This window comes from Mobula hypostoma, chromosome 2 (assembly GCF_963921235.1).
Source record: "Mobula hypostoma chromosome 2, sMobHyp1.1, whole genome shotgun sequence".
NCBI lineage: Eukaryota > Metazoa > Chordata > Chondrichthyes > Myliobatiformes > Myliobatidae > Mobula > Mobula hypostoma.
In genome coordinates, this window is record NC_086098.1 from 40,337,045 (window position 1) to 40,356,467 (window position 19,423).

Below are 19,423 nucleotides of genomic sequence, written 5' to 3' on the forward strand. Positions count from 1 at the left end.
GAGGGAGAGAGGGAGAGAGGGAGAGAGGGAGAGAGGGAGAGAGGGAGAGAGGGAGAGAGGGAGAGGGAGAGGGGGAGAGGGAGAGGGAGAGGGAGAGGGAGAGGGAGAGGGAGAGGGAGAGGGAGAGGGAGAGAGAGAGAGGAGAGAGGAGAGAGAGAGGAGAGAGGGAGAGGAGAGAGAGAGAGGAGAGAGAGAGAGAGAGATAGAACTCCTTACATTGCGGTTATTATTACAGAAAAGCCATTTTAATTATAACATAACAAAGAAGCCATTTTGTTAGCCTTCGCAGTAACATAAAAGAAGAAATCCCTTACAGTTGTTTTGTGGTAGAAGTACACTGCAAGAGGTATCAAGTTTGTAAAATATCTCAGGGTTGTACAGAGGAACAATCTTTGTGGCCATATAAGGAGTATATGAGGTCAGATGACCAAATTCCAGGTCAGGTTAAAAGGGTGTTTGACAGGAAGGAGAGCAGAAGAGGCAAAGATTGAGAGCTTTCCACAATGAGGGTGATGGGCATATGGAACAAGATACCAGAATAGTGGTGAAGTCAGTTACAATTACAACGTTTAAAAGACATTTGGACAAGTTCATGAAGAGAAAAGGTTTAGTGGGATATGGTCCAAATGCAGGCTTGGGAAGGCACCTTGGTTGGCATGGAGAAGTTAGTTTAAAGAACCTGTTGCCATGCTGTATAATTATGACTCTACATTCCAGAGTTTGGAGCCTAGGCAGTTGAAGTCACAACTACCAAGTAATTAAAACCAGAGGACATGCAAGGGGTCAAATCTGGAGCAACACAACAATCTAAGGGCTCATAGGATTGGAAGAGGTTATAGAGATGGAGGGTCAGGAGAATTTGGGATTTGATTATAATTAACTATATACACAGAAGGCTCTACTGAAGTATGCAAACTTGGGAGAGTCACCTCTTCCATTTCTCAAACCTGGAGGCCAAAGTATCAGCAAAGCACTATTTGTCACCATTGTTGTAAAGGGAAAAGAAGAAAAATTTAAAAATCAGAAGGTTTTGCTGAAAGGGGAAGGATGAACGTCAGCAAGTATAGTGACGGTCAAATACGCACTACTTACTGAGATGGACAGATTAACTGAAACTTCCATGATAGTTACAATCATGTCAGTTATTTATGAGTCATGATTTCCCGGATCAGTGCAAAGTATGTCATGATTCTACAATTGAGGTGAAAGGAAATAACTTAAATTAAAACAACTAAAATAGAAGAAATACTTCCTAAAAGTAAGTAAAAATTCTGAACTGACATTATACTGGTCGTTATTATAATATTCTCTAACTGTGCCTTCATAGCATGCTGGTCTCCGGATCAGAAAAACAAGATTCAGACCTGCAAGTATCAAGCTCCTGTATTTATGTAATTCAGTGCAGTCTTCTCAATGCAGTTTGGCGCCAGAATCAGAAACCCACTTAATTGTGACATGGATGGCAGTAATTTTAAGAGCAGTTGGACATTGATTTGGTAAAAAAAAAATCAATGGAAAGATGGGCTGTAAACAGGAAAAGGTCGTGATCCACAACTAATAGCATCCTGAAGCACTACTGGCTTTTGTTCATGGCATTTTCAGCAGTTACAAACTTCAGTGAATTAATTCCAAAATATCTCAATCAGAAAAATCTAACAAATGAAACTTACCGCAAGTGAACAACAGATTCAATTTCCCTTTCAGTAAACAAGTTATAAGTGGACATCTGCAGTCCAGAAATGATTCGAATTACGCATGGCAAACGACCTCCCCACAGCAAGCAATAACCAAAGAGCTTTTATTTTTGATACCATGTGTAGGCCTAATGGCCTTGCATGGTCTTTCCTAGTTTTGCAATTCCCATCTCAATGGTAACAAATTAAAAGCATTTGGAACTGCTTGAGTTCATAACAGCAAATACCACAGAAGCCAGCTCTAAAAAAATGATGAAGCAAAGAGAGGAGAAACCAAGTGAACCGCAGCATTGGTACATTGCTGGGCAATTTTAAACAATGCCTGTGTGCAAGGTGCTGCCATTTTAATGCTTGTCAAGTCTAAATCTGATGACTACCTCAGAAGATCCTCTTAGGATACAAAACTGGGCTGAGAAGTGGCAGATGGAGTTCAATCCAGATAAGTGTGAAGTGGTTCATTTTGGTAGGTCAAATATGATAACAGAATATAGTATTTATGGTAAGACTCTTGGCAGTGTGGAGGATCAGAGGGATCTTGGGGTCCGAGTCCATAGGATGCTCAAAGCAGCTGCGCAGGTTGACGCTGTGGTTAAGAAGACATACGGTGTATTGGCCTTCATTAATCGTGGAATTGAATTTAGGAGCCGAGATGTAATGTTGCAGCTATATAGGACCTTGGTTAGACCCCACTTGGAGTACTATGCTCAATTCTGGTTGCCTCACTACAGGAAGGATGTGGGAACCATAGGAAGGGTGCAAAGGAGATTTACAAGGATGTTGCCTGGATTGGGGAGCATGCCTTATGAAAACAGGTTGAGTGCACTTGGCCTTTTCTCCTTGGAGCAACAGAGGATGAGAGGTGACCTGATAGAGGTGTATAAGATGATGAGAGGCATTGATCGTGTGGATAGTCAGAGGCTTTTTCCCAGGGCTAAAATGGTTGCTACAAGAGGACACAGGTTTAAGGTGCTGGGGGTAAGGACAGAGGTGATGTCAGGGGTCAGTTTTTTTTTTACTCAGAGTGGCGAGTGCATGGAATAGGCTCCGACAACGATGGTGGAGGCGGATACCATAATGTCTTTTAAGAGACTTTTGGCTAGGTACATGGAGCTTAGAAAAATAGAGGGCAATGGGTAAGTCGAGTAATTTCTAAGGTAGGGACATGTTCGGCACAACTTTGTGGACCGAAGGGCCTGTATTGTGCTGTAGGTTTTCGATGTTTCTAAAATCTGAATCCAGTAGCATAGGAGCCGAAGGATGAGATCTCTGCAGCTGACCGTGACAAATTACAGAGATTCAGAAGGTCACTTTATATAAGAAACTTTGTCAGGTTTGGCAGGTTGGTAGGCAGAAGGAGCCTGGTTAGGCAGGTAAGACAGAAGCAGTGGGATAGCTGGGCTGGTAAAAAATTAAACTAAATCCTTAGAGAAAAGTGACATAGGATGGGAAGATGTAGAATCCTTGTGAGTAGACTTAATAAACTGCAAGGGTAAACACACTCTGATGGGAGTTATATACAGGTCTCCAAACAGTAGCCAGGGCGTGGGCTACAAATTACAATGCGAGATAGAAAAGGCAGGTGAAAAGGGCAATGTTATGATAATGATGGGGACTTCAATAAGCAGGTAGATTGGGGGTGTATCCAAAGAGAGAAAATTTGTACAATGCCTACCAGATGGCTTTCTGGAGCAGCTCTTGGTTGAGCCAATTAGGGAAAAGACAATTCTGGATTGTGTGTTATGTAATGACCCAGATTTGATTCGGGAGCTTCAGGTAAAGGATCCCCTTGGGAGGCAGTGATCATAATATGATCAAGGCGCAAGAAAGATGCATCCCAAAGATGAAGAGATATTCTAAAGTGAGGATGATGCAATTGTGGCTGACAAGGGAAGTCAAAGACAGCATAAAAACTAAAGAGAGGGCATATCATACAGCAAAAATTAGCAGCACATTTGAGGATTGGGAAGCTTAAGAAGCAGAAGGCAACTAAAAAAAAGCCGTAAAGAGAGAAAAGATGAAAAATGAAGGTAAGTTAGCCAACAATATTTTTAAAAATTACAAAAAGTTTTTTCAGATATATACAGAGTCAAAGAGAGATGAGAGTGGGTATCAGACTGCTAAAAATAAAATGACGCTGGAGAGGTAGCAATAGGGGACAAAGAAATGGCAGACAAACTAAGTATTTTGCATCAGCGTTCACTGTGGATGACTCTAGCAGAATGCCAGAAATCCAAGAGTGACATAGGGCAGAAGTGAGTGCCATTGCTATTACTGAGGAGAAGGTGCTTGGAAAAGTGAAAAGTCTGAATTTACAGTAGGCCAGATGGACCACACCCCAGGGTTCTGAAAGAGGTAGCTGGTGAGATTCTGGAGGCATTAGGAAAGATCTTTCAATAACCACTAGATCCTAAAATGGTTCATAAAGATTGTAAAGGCCTGACTTCTGTGGTTGGAAAGATATTGGGGTCTATTATTAAGGATGAAGTTTCAGAGCATTGAATAAAAATAAAACATAGGAGCAGAATTAGGCTATTCAGCCCATCAAGTCTACTCCACCATTCCATGATGGCTGATTTATTATCCCTCTCAAACCTAGTCTCCTTCCTTCTCCCCATAACCTTTGACATCCTTATTAATCAAGAACTTATCAACCTGCACCTTAAATATACCCAATGACTTGGCCTTCACAGCCATTTGTGGCAATAAATTCCACAGATTCACCACCTTCTGGCTTCAGAAATTCCTCTTCATCTCTGTTCTAAAGGGACATCCCTCTATTCTGAGGCCTCTGGTCCCAGATTCCCCCAGAACAGAAGCATCTGCTCCACATCCACCCTATCTCGGCCTTTAAATATGCAGTAGGTTTTGATGAATTCTCCCTCATTCAGCTAAACTCTAGAGAGAACAGGCCCGGAATCATCAAACACTTCTCGTCCATGAACCCTTTCATTCTCATGAACCTCCTCTGGACCCTTTCCAGTGTCAGCCAGTGTCATAATGTTCATTCAGTGGCTTTTATTACAATACCAAATGCACCCAGTTGAAAGCTTAAAGGCCATCAACTACATCATTATATTTTAATACATAATTAGACTTTAATATATAATTAGACATTTCTAATTGTTTAATTAGAAATTAAACAATTACAAATGCAAGTTTCAATAGTATCTAGTATCTATGCACACAATGCTTCTATGCACAAACATTTACAGATCTAGGTAGAAGAACATAAATTAGTCACTTGGCACTAGAGTTCCATCTAAAATAGTCAGTCATTTTGAGACTGGCACATTAACGGCTCTGCTTCGTTAGGAATAGAGAGAGATTTCGTATGTTACCAAAGACTTTTGCAAGTTTGTATAGATGTATAGCAGAGAGCATGTGGACTGGTTGCATTGTGGCCTGGTATGGAAAATCAAATACGCAGGATCGCAAGAGGCTGTAGAGGGTTGTAGGCTAAGCCAGCTCAATCACAGCCACAACCCTCCCTATTACCAAAGAGATCTTTGAGAGGCAGTGCCTCAAGGTGGCAGCATCCTTTATTAAGGACCCTCATCGTCTGGGAGATGTCCTTTTCTTGTTACTGCCAGCAGGGAGGTACTTGGAGGCACATGATAAAATAAGCCAAAGTTGACATCGTTTCTGAAGGGGAAATCTTGCATTTGAAGGCCCTGGGCCTGTATTTGCTCGAGTTTAAAAGAATGGGGGTGAGGTGGTAAGGGAGTCACAATGAAACCTATCGAATTGTAGAAGGCCTAGATAGAGTGGATGCAGAGAAGATGTTTCCTATTGTGGGGAAGTCTAGGACCAGAGGGCACAGCCTCAGAATAGAGGGATGTCCCCTTAGAACAGAGATGAAGAGAAATTTCTTAAGCCAGGAGGTGGACAATCTGTGGAATTCATTGCCACAGACGGCTGTGCAGGCCAAGTCATTGGGTATACGTATTTAAGGTGGAAGTTGATAGGTTCTTGATTAATCAGGGCATCATGGAGAAGGCAGGAGAATGGGATTGAAGGAGATAATAAATCAGCCATGATGGAATAGCAGAGCAGACGAGCTGGGAGAAATGGCCTAATTCTACCCCTTTGCCTTATTTCATGAATCCGTTAGGAAATCCTCCTGGACTTACAGTCTCCAGAAAGCAACTAGATTTTCAGTGGAAAGCCAACACTGGTGGTGACTGCTACTATCCATCTCTGTGGAACACCCCGCATTGGTAGACAGCTTCACAGCACAAGATTTGGGAACAGGAGGAGGCAATTCATCTATTCAAGCTCAATATGTAATTGACAGGAAACTTCTATCAATTCCATTTTTCTTCCATCCTTTGATTCCAGAAATCCATTCTCAGTTTTGAAATGACCCAGCGATGGAGTCTTCATTCTGCCAAAGGTATACTAAGATATTCTGAGTGAAGAAATTACTTCACAACTCAGTGATACCCCCTTTTTCTGATGCCCTGGTTTTGGATTTAGCCCAGGAAACACTCTCCCTGCATCTAGACTGCCAAGTGCTGTGAAAATTCTGCAAGTTTCAGTGACGTGGCCTCTCATTCCTCTAAATTCGCGAATGCAAGCCTATTTCAAACCAAACCTGTCATTCCAGAAACCTGTCAGGCAAATCTTTGTTATTTTCCATACATGGAAGCATATCCTTTATAAGGCAAGACCACCAAAATCGTATGTGTTATTCTTGGTGCAGTTCCACCAAAGCTGTATACAGTTCTAGTAACACATCTGTGCTCCTGTATTAAACTTTCTTGCAGTGAAGACAAGCATACGGACCATTTGCCTTTCTAACTGCTTGCTGCATCTGCATAACAGCTTTCAGTGACTTGCATGTCAAGGACATTTAGATCTCCTTGAATGTCAACAATTCTCAATCTTTCACGACTGCGATGTTTCGGGGTGAAACCCTTCAGCAGGACTGGAGATCACAGAGGAGGAGCAATGAGAAAGGTCTTCAGTGAGTTCTGCCGAAGAGTTTCAGCCCAAAAAAATCGTCTGTAACTTTTTCTATAGATGCTGCCTGGCCTGCTGAGTTCATCCAGCATTTTGTGTGTGTTGCTTGGATTTCCAGCATCTGCAGATTTTCTCTTGTTTGTGATTGGATTACTTCACTGCAAAGTTTTTTCCAGGGATGCCTACCCTGAAGAAGTTGAAATCTTCCCTTTGATGGGAGTGCAGTGAAACCCTCCCTTACTGCTCCCCTCTGTGATCCCCAGTCCTGCTAAAGGGTTTCAGCCCGAAACGTCGACTGTACTTTTTTCTGTATAGATGCTACCTGGCCTGCTGAGTTCCTCCAGCATTTTGTGTGTGTTGTATGAAGAGAAACAGACGTGGTGTGACATTTCACTGAGCTCCAGCCTATTGGCTGACAGCAAATGTCCGTTTTTATTGATGCTTTTGGACTGCACAGGCGCAAGTCAGCGGTTAGCATGCAAAGATGAGTTTTACGTCCTATTTTTATCCACAGTTCTAAATAAGAAAGCAGGAAGTAATACTCAGCCTGCTGAATGAATGCCAAAGATCAGACTACATTGAAAGTGCCAGGGGACCATACTAAGAACCACATTAAGAGAGTACTGAACTGAAATAGAAGGTATGAGAGTAGATGGAAATGAATTTCAAGGAACAGTCAAAGTGGCCTTTATTCAAAAGGTCGATAAGCACTGAGAAAGGCGAGACATACTTCCTCTTGCTGGCTTAAAATAACCTGGTCATCAGATGTCTGCTGCTTCTGGTGTTGCTGTGCATGGTGTTGGTGTGGCTGATACTGCCTCCATCTAGTAATCCAAGACAGATCATTTCCTTTGGACATGATGTGCAGTTCCCCAGAGGAAAAAGAAACAAACCCAACTCTGTCTTCAACCTAATTGCTATTTACATGAGTGGCTGCGTTGGGTGGTCATTCCCAGCCGACACTTCCGCCGCTCCCCAGCGTAGCAAAGGACATTACCGAGGGTTGCCCTCTTCAGCTGGGCCATGTTACACTACCTCGCGCTCACTGGAAAGTTTCTGTGGAAAAACATCTTCAACCACAAGTCAATCAAGCAGAGATCTGCATAGAAGGTTCTAGAGGCCATTCAGGAAAAGAACAAGATGGATCTTTGTGGATGGTTGGCCGAGCAAATAATAAGTCATTTGACAGAACTCTGGACAAGTGCGAAGACCGTGCCTGGCTGGTGGCGAGAAGGGCCTTTTCTATCAGATGCTTTGGACACAGCCGGTGTCTTATCCCTTGATCAGACGTTCATCCCATTCCTGTGGACGGTGTGTTGGCCAAGAAGGGATGCAGTAATCTTTGCTGAGGTTCAACCCAGGGAGCTGTGGAACACAGGATTTTGCTCTATGGGCTGTTCACTGCTCGAAGGTCATTAACTCAGCGAAGGGTACACTTTAGTCTGCCTGAAATTCATTGAGCTTCCAGTACAAAAATAAAGCACTGCAAGAAAAGACCACTGTACACAGTCATTCTGCCTCTGTGCATCGGGCAGCTTGGCTTTCTGTAAAAGGGTCTCACACATTTTACTGACAAAATATTTGGGGATGAAGCATTTGTGACATTGATATTAGAAGTGAATGTATTTAAGTACTTGGTATAGTGAATGAAGATCATGAACTGTTCTGATTGTATCACTGTATGAATAAAGTACCAATATATTTGGGCATAAAAATAGTCAAAGTGGTGAATTCCAAAGTGCTGGACATTGATAGTTTCTCTGATGATGAGAATGAAGAATATACTCTGGGGTGAGGGGGGAAAGCATGTATTTGATCTATGGCTCGTACAGAATTGGAAGAAATTAAAAATAGGGAAGAAACGTAGATTCACTGGGGCAGGAGTATGTGTAGCTTGGGAAAGATGACAAGTATGAACACTCAGGACTTGCTGCAGAAACTCTCTTAAATTATAAACGCAAGAGATTCTATAGATGCTAGAAATCCATTATGCCACACACAAAATGCTGGAGGAACTCGGCAGGTTAGACAGCATCAATGGAGAGGAATAAAGAACTAACAATTCAGGCGGAGACTCTTCATCAGTTTGAAGGTCCTGATGAAGAGTCCTGTCCCAAAATGGCATTTGTTTGCTCCTCTCCACAGATGCTGGCTGATCTGCTGAATTCCTCCAGCATTGTGCAATACATACACAGCCTTAGATCAGAGTTTTGAAATGAACCTTGACAATGAGGCAGGGAAGGAGAATGAAATCTTCAGAAAAAGAGAAAAAGACATGGAGTCAGATACAGTCTTGTGCAAAAGTCTTAGGCACATACCTTGAGTGACCAAGAATTTTGCACAGTACTCCAAGCTGTTTTTTAGGATTTCCTGCATGAGTTAATTTTGATTTGATTTGAAGCACATGGTGGAAAGACATCCATCTCCATCCTCGAAGGATCTCGGCCGGAAACGTGAACTGTGCTTCTTCCTATGGATGCTATCTGGTCTGCTGCGTTCCACCAGCATTTTGTGTGTGTTGCGTCTCCATCCTGTATTTATTTGCCCTTGAAACAGCAAGATCTGAGAGTCTTAAGTTTTTGTTAATATTGGTAAACACTTACTAGAGTACAGTAGGCACCCTAGCTGGATATATGTACCTTAGACACAGTACTGTACATATTCTTCAGCAGGAATACTGAGTTTCAGAGGGTTTTTTCCTCAGAGTTCTGAATCTCTGGGATTCGCTGTTCCAAATAGTTTAAGATGCTGAGTATTTCCAAAGCTGAGATTTGGACAAGGGAATCATTGATGAAAATTGTTTCAAAGCGAAAGATCAAATCAGTTACAATCTTTCTGAATGGTGTAGTATTCCTTATATTCTGGCTAAGTCAACAGTAGGTGAAATATACAATTCAGTATTGAACAGAACATTAAAAAAATGCACAAGATTTTGGTAGCCTGAAAACATTTGGAATGGGAACCAGAAATGCTCAGATGCAACCATGAAACACAAACACTGACAAGGAGATGAAAGAAACTTGAACTCATTAAAGACTGACATCCTTGTCTGAAGTATTCCTCACTGGTTCCAAGGCACAGTCTATGTCGCTCATCCACTCACTTGTTCAGCTCAATTAAACTCCCTGAAATCTTTGTTCTGTCTTTGATGTAGAACCGAGTTTCAGATCCCATACTCTTATCTATCTTCAGAGCTGGTTGCTTCTATCTCCATTGCTATTTTGAGAACAAAACTTAGGAATTAAATCTTCAAAGTTTGCAAAACTGTTTTAACCTAACATTAAGGATGTTGATCATAGTCATATATAATTCACTTTCAAGTGATTGGCCATGTACAGCAGCAAGTCACAACAACTCTCATTTGTTTGCCTGCCTAACCTTGATCATTTATGTATCTTTTGTAGTCCAATGCAAGACAGAGGTTAGAGTTTCCTTTCACCAGCTCTAAACCAGGAAAGGAGTGATATAATTTATGGCTTTAGTTAAAAATTATAATTCCTAAAGGATTGAAAGGCATGTAAATGAAAAGGAAATTTGCTTGAATATTTCTCAAAACAGACTTTTAAAGGTACACTCTCAAACTAGCAGGTTTGCAACTTTGCTTAACTCATATCCCATAACGAATAGTGAAACTCATTAATTATTTTGATTCTGCAAATGCTGAAAAATTTGTGTAACACGCACACACACAAAATATTGGAGAAACTCAGCAGGTCAGGCAGCATCTATGGAGAAGAATAGCAGTCAACATTTCAGGCAGAGACCCTTCATCAGACTAGAAAGGAATTGGGAAGAAGGTGTGGGAGGGGAAGAAATACACGCTGGAAGGTGATGGGTGAAAGTAGGTGAGGGGGAAGGTGGATAGGTGAGGGAGGGAGACAAAGTAGGAATCTGGGAATTAGTAGGCGGAAAAGGTGAAGGGTTGAAGCAGATGAATCTGATAGGAGGGGAGAGTGGGCCAGGGGTGAAAGGGAAGGAGAGGGGTAACCAAAGAGAGGTGATAGGCAGGTGAGGAGAAGAATAGGGGTAAGAGGAGGGCTAAAATGGGGAAAGGAAAAAGAGGAAAGGGGAGGTAGGAGAAATTACTGGAAATTAGGGAAAAAACAATGAACATGACTATTTAGTGAGCTGTACTAATCCGCTGGTTACTCTGCTTCTTCATGAGATTACTGTTGGAGACCTTTCATTTACGTTACTGATAAAACATGCAACTTCATCTACTGACAACAGGCAGGAATTAAAATGGCAAAATGAATATGAACAGATCACCTACATTATATTTAAAGGAAGTCTTTTTCATCTGAGGAATCAGTTTTACAAAGTCCCAATGATATTTGCTATTGCAGGAGATACCCAATGCCTCCATGCCCTAGTCAGTCACTTGCACAGAATTAGACACAACTCTGTTCAGGAGTTCCTGTTGGATGCTCCAAGAGCAAATCTGCAGAGTCTCTCACCACTACTGATTCAATGTGATGGAAACTGTTCTCTCTTCCTTCTCTTTCTTTGGTTGCTGACCATTGAGCTTTCAACAAGGAAACATTTCCAGGAAGATGTAGGGTTCAGGCAATTTGTTCACACAGGGCCAATACTCACCCTGCCAGGAATAGCCCCAAGCCCCACACCCCAGCTGACTGCTAAACCACTCAGCCTGGCTTGTCCGACTCCGGTCATCTCAGGGCACATTTCCACGTTGAGCCATGGGGAGACTCACTGCTTGTTTCATCACAGACCCCTCCACCCCCAACACCCATGTTCCCACAGAGCAACATAGAGGCAGGAGTTCACACTAGCTTCCCTGCACACCTGTGCTTTCACTGATACAGCTATCAAAATATAATGGTAAATGAATCCTTTCATTGCCAATTCATTCCTGGAAATTCATCCTCAGTGCTTAGTAGAGAATTCTGGATAGACCACCAGTTTTTGTTTTCAGCTTTGTCACTCTTTTGATTGCCTAATAGCCATTGTCATTGATGGTATGCTGGGTGTCTGATGATTCAGAATCAGACTTAATATCACCAGCATATGTCGTAAAATTTGTTAACTTTGTGGCAGCAGTACAGCTATATAGGACCCTGGTCAGACCCCACTTGGAGTACTGTGCTCAGTTCTGGTCACCTCACTACAGGAAGGATGTGAAAACTATACAAAGGGTGCAGAGGAGATTTACAAGGATGTTGCCTGGATTGGAGAGCATGCCTTATGAGAATTGTTTGAGTGTACTTGGCCTTTTCTCCTTGGAGCGACGGAGGATGAGAGGTGACCTGATAGAGGTGTATAAGATGATGGTCATGTGGATAGTCAGAGGCTTTTTCCCAGGGCTGAAATGGTTAGCATGAGAGGGCACAGTTTTAAGGTGCTTGGAAGTAGGTACAGAGGAGATGTCAGGGGTGAGCTTTTTATGCAGAGAGTGGCGAGTGTGTGGAATGGGCTGCCGGCGACGGTGGTGGAGGCGGATACAACAGGGTCATTTAAGAGACTCTTGGATAGGTTCATGGAGCTTATAAAAATAGAGGGCTATGGGTAACCCTAGGTAATTTCTAAAGTAAGTACATGTTTGGCACAGCACTGTGCGCTGAAGGGCCTGTATTGTGCTGTGGGTTTTCTATGTTTCTATATTTCAGTACAATGCAATACATGATAATAGAGAAAAAAAGAAAACTGAATTACGGTAAATATATATATGTACTATATATGTCCTGGGCCGTGGAGGTCATTAACAATGGACACCACATTTCTGAGGCACCACTCCTTGAAGATGGCCTGTTTACTATGGAGGCTAGTATCCGTGATGGAGCTGGTTAATTTTGCAACTCTCTGCAGCTTACTTTGATCCTGTGCAGTAGCCCCACCCAATACCAGACAGTGACGTGGCCAGGTAGAATGCTCCCCATGGTACATCTGTACAAATTTGAGCATGTGTTTGGTGACATACCAAATTTCTTCAAACTCCTAATGAAATATAGACACCGTCTTGCTTTCTTTCTGGCTGCATCGCTATGTTGGGTCCAGGTTATGTCCTCAGAGATATTGACACCCAGGAATTTTAAATTGCTCACTCTCTCCACTTCTGATCCCTCAATGAGGATTGGTGTGTGTTTCCTCGTCTTACCCTTTCTGAAGTTCACTATCAATTCTTTGGATTTACTGACACTGAGTGCAAGGTCACTGCCGCGATACCACTCAACTAGCTGATATATCTTGCTCCTATACACCCTCTCATCACCATCTGCGATTTTCCCATCAATGGTTCCACCTCAAACATTGTACAGTAATTGCAATGTCAGATTTCTGATATGGTTGTGGGTTAATGTAAACTCCTTACTTTTATGATTTTCTTTTATGGTGCAAGTTGGTAGAAAAACATTGTTGCAATTGTCCTAGGATTTAAATGAGGGAAATTTTAAAAATTGGCAAAGTTATTGCTTCTAAGTATGTCTATGTGCAGAGGGAATAGTACTTGAGATGCAAAGTGTGAAGGGACAGACATCATAATAACCTTCTCCATCTCTTTCATCAACAGTTAAGTTTCACTGCTTTGAATAGACAGTTGACTGCAAAGTATGGAAAGACAAACAACAACTTTGAAATCAATAGCAAACAAGAGCCAATGATAACTTCAAAAGAAGGGTCAATTAAAAAGATAAAGTATTAGTTTGAATGCATGATATTCCTACATTTTAATCACAACTCACTTAGGATAAAAGCTCATTAGGTTTACACAAAAGGAATGAAGATTTAATGAGCAAAATTCACATACATAGTCCTGTAATGCCAATAAAGATATTCCAATTCACTACCATAATCCATTTATAAAGTGAAATGCTTTGCAGACTGTTTTCCATCAATAGTTTTAAAGCACTGTGCTATAAAGTTTCAGGAGAATGTCAATAAATTTACATAATTGAAAATGAGAATTTTTAGCCAATGTAAAATCAACAAAGGTAATAGCAAATATAATCAGCCTTATAGAAACCATAGAAAAACTACAGCACAGAAACAGGCCTTTTGGCCCTTCTTGGCTTTGCCAAACCATTTTCTGCCTAGTCCCACTGACATGCACATGGACCATATTCTCCATACACCTCCCATCCATGTATCTGTCCAATTTATTCTTAAATGTTAAAAAAGAACCCTCATTTACCACCTCGTCCGGCAGCTCATTCCACACTCCCACCACTTTGTGTGAAGAAGCTCCCCCAATGTTCCCTTTAAACTTTTCCCCCTTCACCCTTAACCCATGTCCTCTGGTTTTTTTCTCCCCTTGCCTCAGTGGAAAAAGCCTACTTGCATTCACTCTATCTATACCCATCATAACTTTATATACCTCTATCAAATTTCCCCTCATTCTTCTATGCTCCAGGGAATAAAGTCCCAACCCATTCAACCTTTCTCTGTAACTCAGTTTCTCAAGTCCCGGCAACATCCTTGTAAACCTTCTCTGCACTCTTTCAACCTTATTAATATCCTTCCTGTAATTTGGTGACCAAAACTGAACACAATACTCCAGATTTGGCCTCACCAATGCCTTATACAACCTCATCATAACATTCCAGCTCTTATACTCAATACTTCGATTAATAAAGGCCAATGTACCAAAAGCTCTCTTTACGACCCTATCTACCTGTGACGCCACTTTTAGGGAATTTTGTATCTGTATTCTCAGATCCCTCTGTTCTACTGCACTCTTCAGTGCCTTACCATTTACCCTGTATGTTCTACCTTCGTTTGTCCTTCCAAAGTGCAATACCTCACACTTGTCTGTATTAAACTCCATCTGCCATTTTTCAGCCCATTTCTCCAGCTGGTCCAAATCCCTCTGCAAGCTTTGAAAACCTTCCTCACTGTCCACTACACCTCCAATCTTTGTATCATCAGCAAATTTGCTGATCCAGTTTACCACATTATTATCCAGATCATTGATATAGGTGACAAATAACAATGGGCCCAGCACTGATCCCTGTGGCACACCACTAGTCACAGGCCTCCACTTAGAGAAGCAATCCTCTACTACCACTCTTTGGCTTCTTCCATTGAGCCAATGTCTAATCCAATTTACCAGCTCTCCATGTATACCTAGCGACTGAATTTTCCTAACTAACCTCCCATGCAGATGAATGAAATGAGTATTTTGCATCAGTCTTCATTGTGGAAGAAACTAGCAGTGTGCCATATGTTGAAGGGTATGACGGAAGAGAAGTGAGTGCAGTTACTTTTACAAGGGAGAAGGTGCTAAAAAAGCTGGGAGACCCAAGGGTACATAAGCCACCCAGGCCAGATGAACTGCACCCTAGGGTTCTGAAAGAGCTATTGGTAGAGATTATGGAGGCATTAGTAATAATCTTTCAAAAATCATTGAACTCTGGCATGGTGCCAGAGGACTAGAAAATTGCAAATGTCACTTCACTCTTTAAGAAAGGAAGAAAGCAACAGAAAGGAAATTATAAACCAGTTAGCCTGACCTCAGTGGTTGGGAAGATGATGGAGGCAATTGTTAAGGATGAGGTTATGGAGTACGTGGCAACACGGGACAAGATAGGACAAACTGAACATGGTTTCCTTAAGAGAAAATCTTGCCTAACGAACCTGTTGGAATTCTTTGAGGAGATTACAAGTAGGATAGATAAAGGGGATGCAATGGAGGTTGTATATGCGGACTTTCAGAAGGCCTTTGACAAGGTGCCACACATGAAGCTGCTTACCAAATTAAGTGCCCATGGTATTACAGGAAAGTTACTGGCATGGTTAGAGCTTTGGCTGATTGGTAGGAGGCAGAGAGTGGGAATAAAAGGATTCTTTTCTGGTTGGCTGCCAGTGACTAGTGGTGTTCAGCAGTGGTCAGTGTTGGGACTGCTTTTTATACTGTATATAATGATTTAGACGATGGAATAAATGGCTTCGTTGCCAAATTTCCAGATGATATGAAGATTGGTGGAGAGGCAGGTGGTGGTGAGGAAACAGGTAGGCTGCAGAAGGACTTGGACAGATTAGGAGAATGGGGAAAAAATGCGGCAAATGAAATACAATGTTGGAAAGTGTATAGTCATGCACTTTGGTAGTAGAAATAAATATGCAGACTATTTTCTAAACTGGGAGAAAATCCAAAAATGTGAGATGTCATCCAAAAATGTGAGATGTCAAGGGACTTGGGAGTCCTTGTGCAGAACACCCTAAAGGTTAACTTGCAGGTTGGGTCAGTGGTGAGGAAGCAAATGCCACGTTAGCATTCATTTCAAGAGGTCTAGAATACAAGAGCAGGAGTGTGATGCTAAGGCTTTATAAGGCACTGGTGAGGCCTCACCTTGAGTATTGAGTTTTGGGCTCCTTATCTAAGAAAAGATAAGCTGGCATTGAAGAGGGTTCAAAGGAGGTTTACAAGGATGATTCTGGGAACAAAAGGGTTATCATACAAGGAACTTTTGATAGCTCTGGGTCTGTACTTGCTGGAATTTAGAAGGATAAGTGAGGATCTCATTGAAACCGTTCGAATGTTGAAAGACCTAGACAGAGTAGATGTGCCTCAGGATAGTGGAGCATCCTGTCAAAACAAAGATGGGGAGAAATTTCTTTAGCCAAAGGGTGGTGAACTTGTGGAATTTGTTACCACAGGCAGCTGTGGAGGCCAGGTCATTGGGTGCACTTAAGGCAGAGATTGATAGGTTCTCGATTAGACATGGCATCAAAGGTTACAGGGAGAAGGCTGGGAGTGGGGCTGAGTAGGATAAAAAAAGATTCCGCCATGATTGAATGGGAGAGCAGACAATGAGCCAAATGGCCTAATTCTGCTCCTATGCCTTATGGTCTTGTAGTGTTGAGGAAGCAGGAAGGCTGCAGAGGGACTTGGACAGATTAGGAGAATGGGCAAAGAAGTGGCAAATGGAATACAGTCTTGGGAAGCACATGCTTACTTTGGTAGAAGGTACAAAAACAAACTATTTTCAAAACGAGGAGAAAATTCAAAAATCTGAGGTGCAAAGGGACTTGTAAAGCCTTGTGTAGGATTCCCTAAAGGTTCATCTGCAGGTTGAGTCGAGGGGAAGAAGCCAAATGCAATGTTTTCATTCATTTCTTAAGGACTAGAATATAAGAACAAGGGTGTGAAGTTGTGGCTTTATTGGCACAGGTGAGGCCTCACTTAGAGAACTGGGAGCAGTTTTAGGACCCTCATTTAAGGAAGGATGCATTGACATTCAAGAGGGTTCAGAGGAGATTCACGAGAATGTTTCTGGGAATGAAAGGCTTATTGTATGAGAAATGATCGATGGTTCTGGGCCTTTACATGCTGGAATTTAGAATAATGACAGGGGATTTCATTGAAACCTATTGAATGTTGAAAGGCCTAGATAGAGTGGATGTAGAGAGGATGTTTCCTATAGTGGAGGAGTCTAGGACCAGAGGGCACAGCCTCAGAATAGACAGATGTCCACTTAGAACAGAGATGAGGAGGAATTTCTTTAGCCAGAGGGTGATGAATCTGTGGAATTCGTTGCCACAGGTGGCTGTGGAGGCCAAGTCATTAGGTGTATTTAAGGAAGAAGTTGATAGGTACTTGTTTAGTCAGGGTGTGAAAGCTTACAGGGAGAACACAGGAGATTGGGGCTGAGAGGGAAATGGATCAGCCATGATGAAATGACAGAGCAGACTCAATGGGCCAAATGGTCTAATTCTGCTCCTATGTCTTATGGTCGTCTTATTGTTCTGTAGATTGTATGAATACATCATCCTAATTTTGTTCTCTGCCAGTAAAACATTTTTTTTAAAAAACTTACACTTAATCCGGTTGCTATGATACTCACAGCTTCTGATTTTGGAGGCACAGGAGGTGGACTTGGCACGCTGGACTCTCTTCTTTGTAAAATAGCCAAATGTGATGAAAAAGCAGGATCGTCATGTGAGGACGAGGAAGAGTGAGAGTAGAAAGAAATAGAACCCTGTTGCGTTTTATTTTCAGTTTCTGCTGACCTGCCACAGGAATCTTTTGAATTATCTGGTATTTGACTGCTCCACAATTCTTCATAGGGAATCTCTGGTTGCTCTCGAGTCCTAAAATAATTTTCTGCCCAATCAGGAGTCATGTACTCTCCATCCACATCAACTATCTCTGATGGAGTCAGTAACTCATGAGGCATTAGTTGCTGTTCCCCAACAGAATTATGGCAACCCTGAAAGGTAACTTCTCCATTGCTATGCAACAAAGCACCACTGAAAGCACACATGGAGAGCCTTTGAAATGACTGGGTTAGCTCTTCTCGGGCATAGTTCATTGAATTGGCCGAATATCCCTGCAAACAAACCCGGATTCTCCTTGGACTAGTGCAATCATCCATAAAGTCTGTCTTGACCTCTCGAACCGCCTTTGAGTACTCATCGGCATTGAAATGCTCCTGGCTAAACAAAGTTATTTCTTGGACTAACTTCTCATACATGGGGTTGCCCCTTATTAGTCCTTCAGGCAGCACAAACCTGGGCATATCAGAAAGCAGCAGAAAGTGCATTGGGATAATGTCATCCTTGCGAATGATGCAGCACAAGACTACAGTCCTTGATATGATGCTGACAAGCTTATAACGGTGCCCTTCACGGATGCAATGAAGATCATAAGAATTGTGGGGTGAACGAGAAGGAACGGTGACATTCACTGGTAGCCGGACCTTTTCTATAATACTGCGAATCGTATGCTCTCCTTCCTGCATTTGGATCTCCAGGGGACTGCGAGTACTGAATTTTCCACGGCACTGGAAGGGCAGGCTAAGGCTTTCGTTAGTCCTGTGGTTCATGCAGATGAGGCATGGCATTTTGCCCTTGACCTGTTTGTTCAAAGTGCCCCCCTTGCCCAGTTTCCTCAATATTGTATTAAAGCGAGACTTTTCCTTCACAGTCTTGGCACAGAGGATCTCAGCCTGGCCCATCAGCGTCAGCTCATCACCAGCGTGCAGTGTAAAGTTATAAACCTCACTGTCCTCGCTGAATTCACCAGAGACCACCTGAAACAAATAACCAGTTCAGGTTGAATTAAACATGGAAGTAACTATTATCCATTTATTTCAATAATATATTAATGTATTTAAAATTTAAATCACTATTAAGATAAGGAATAAATTATTTGTTCTACATTGCCCCAACAATGAGCTTTAACCTCTGCCAGGAGGGATTCTTAAAATTTACTGTTCATTAAGACTGTTCATTCCACAAATCCACCATGCCCAAGTATGTGAGCACAGAGTATGTTGTTTTTTGTTGTCTGAGTCATCTGCCTAGCTTCCCGCCAAATGAAGGGAAATAGATGATTTTCCAGTTAAATTAGTAAGCAGAAAAACTGGACACAAAACAGGATTATGTAGTATAAGAATCGCAGAAAAGGCCATTTTTTCTATTCAGTCTATACAGGCATTTATGGTCTATTCGAGTTTCCATCAAACTTTGCTCACCAAAATATTTCTAACTCTCTATGGTATTACCACTCAAATGGTTATTCACTTTGTTACATCTGTACTCTTCATTTCTAGAAGTTCCCGTGAAGTTCCATACTCCCACCACTGTTTGAACACAGAAAACGTTTCTTAGTTCCCTGTTGGTTTTCTTGGTGAAACACACACATAGACTAGAAATTCATCTTGACTGAAAAGAATTAGTTCTCAGTAGTTCCACCTGGTGAATAAAAAACCCAGCTATTAACTCCAAAATTGCCTATTGAGTCACATCGATCATCTGACACCAAAAATACATTACCAACATGGTGCGGTTGTTTCCAGTAGATTGTGCAA

At 41.9% G+C, this 19,423-nt stretch overlaps 1 protein-coding gene across 3 annotated transcripts in view; it reads right to left on the reverse strand.

The window, feature by feature from the left end:
- The window catches only part of gareml (GRB2 associated, regulator of MAPK1-like), a 165,503-nt gene that overhangs the window by 21,132 nt on the left and 124,948 nt on the right, over positions 1 to 19,423 (reverse strand). For 2 of the 3 annotated variants that reach the window (XM_063036013.1, XM_063036032.1), the window contains exon 4: positions 17,429 to 18,643. In XM_063036013.1, coding sequence (XP_062892083.1) covers positions 17,429 to 18,643 — 1,215 coding nt within the window. The remainder of the gene's footprint in view (positions 1 to 17,428; positions 18,644 to 19,423) is intronic. The other variant, XM_063036024.1, reaches the window with a different exon arrangement.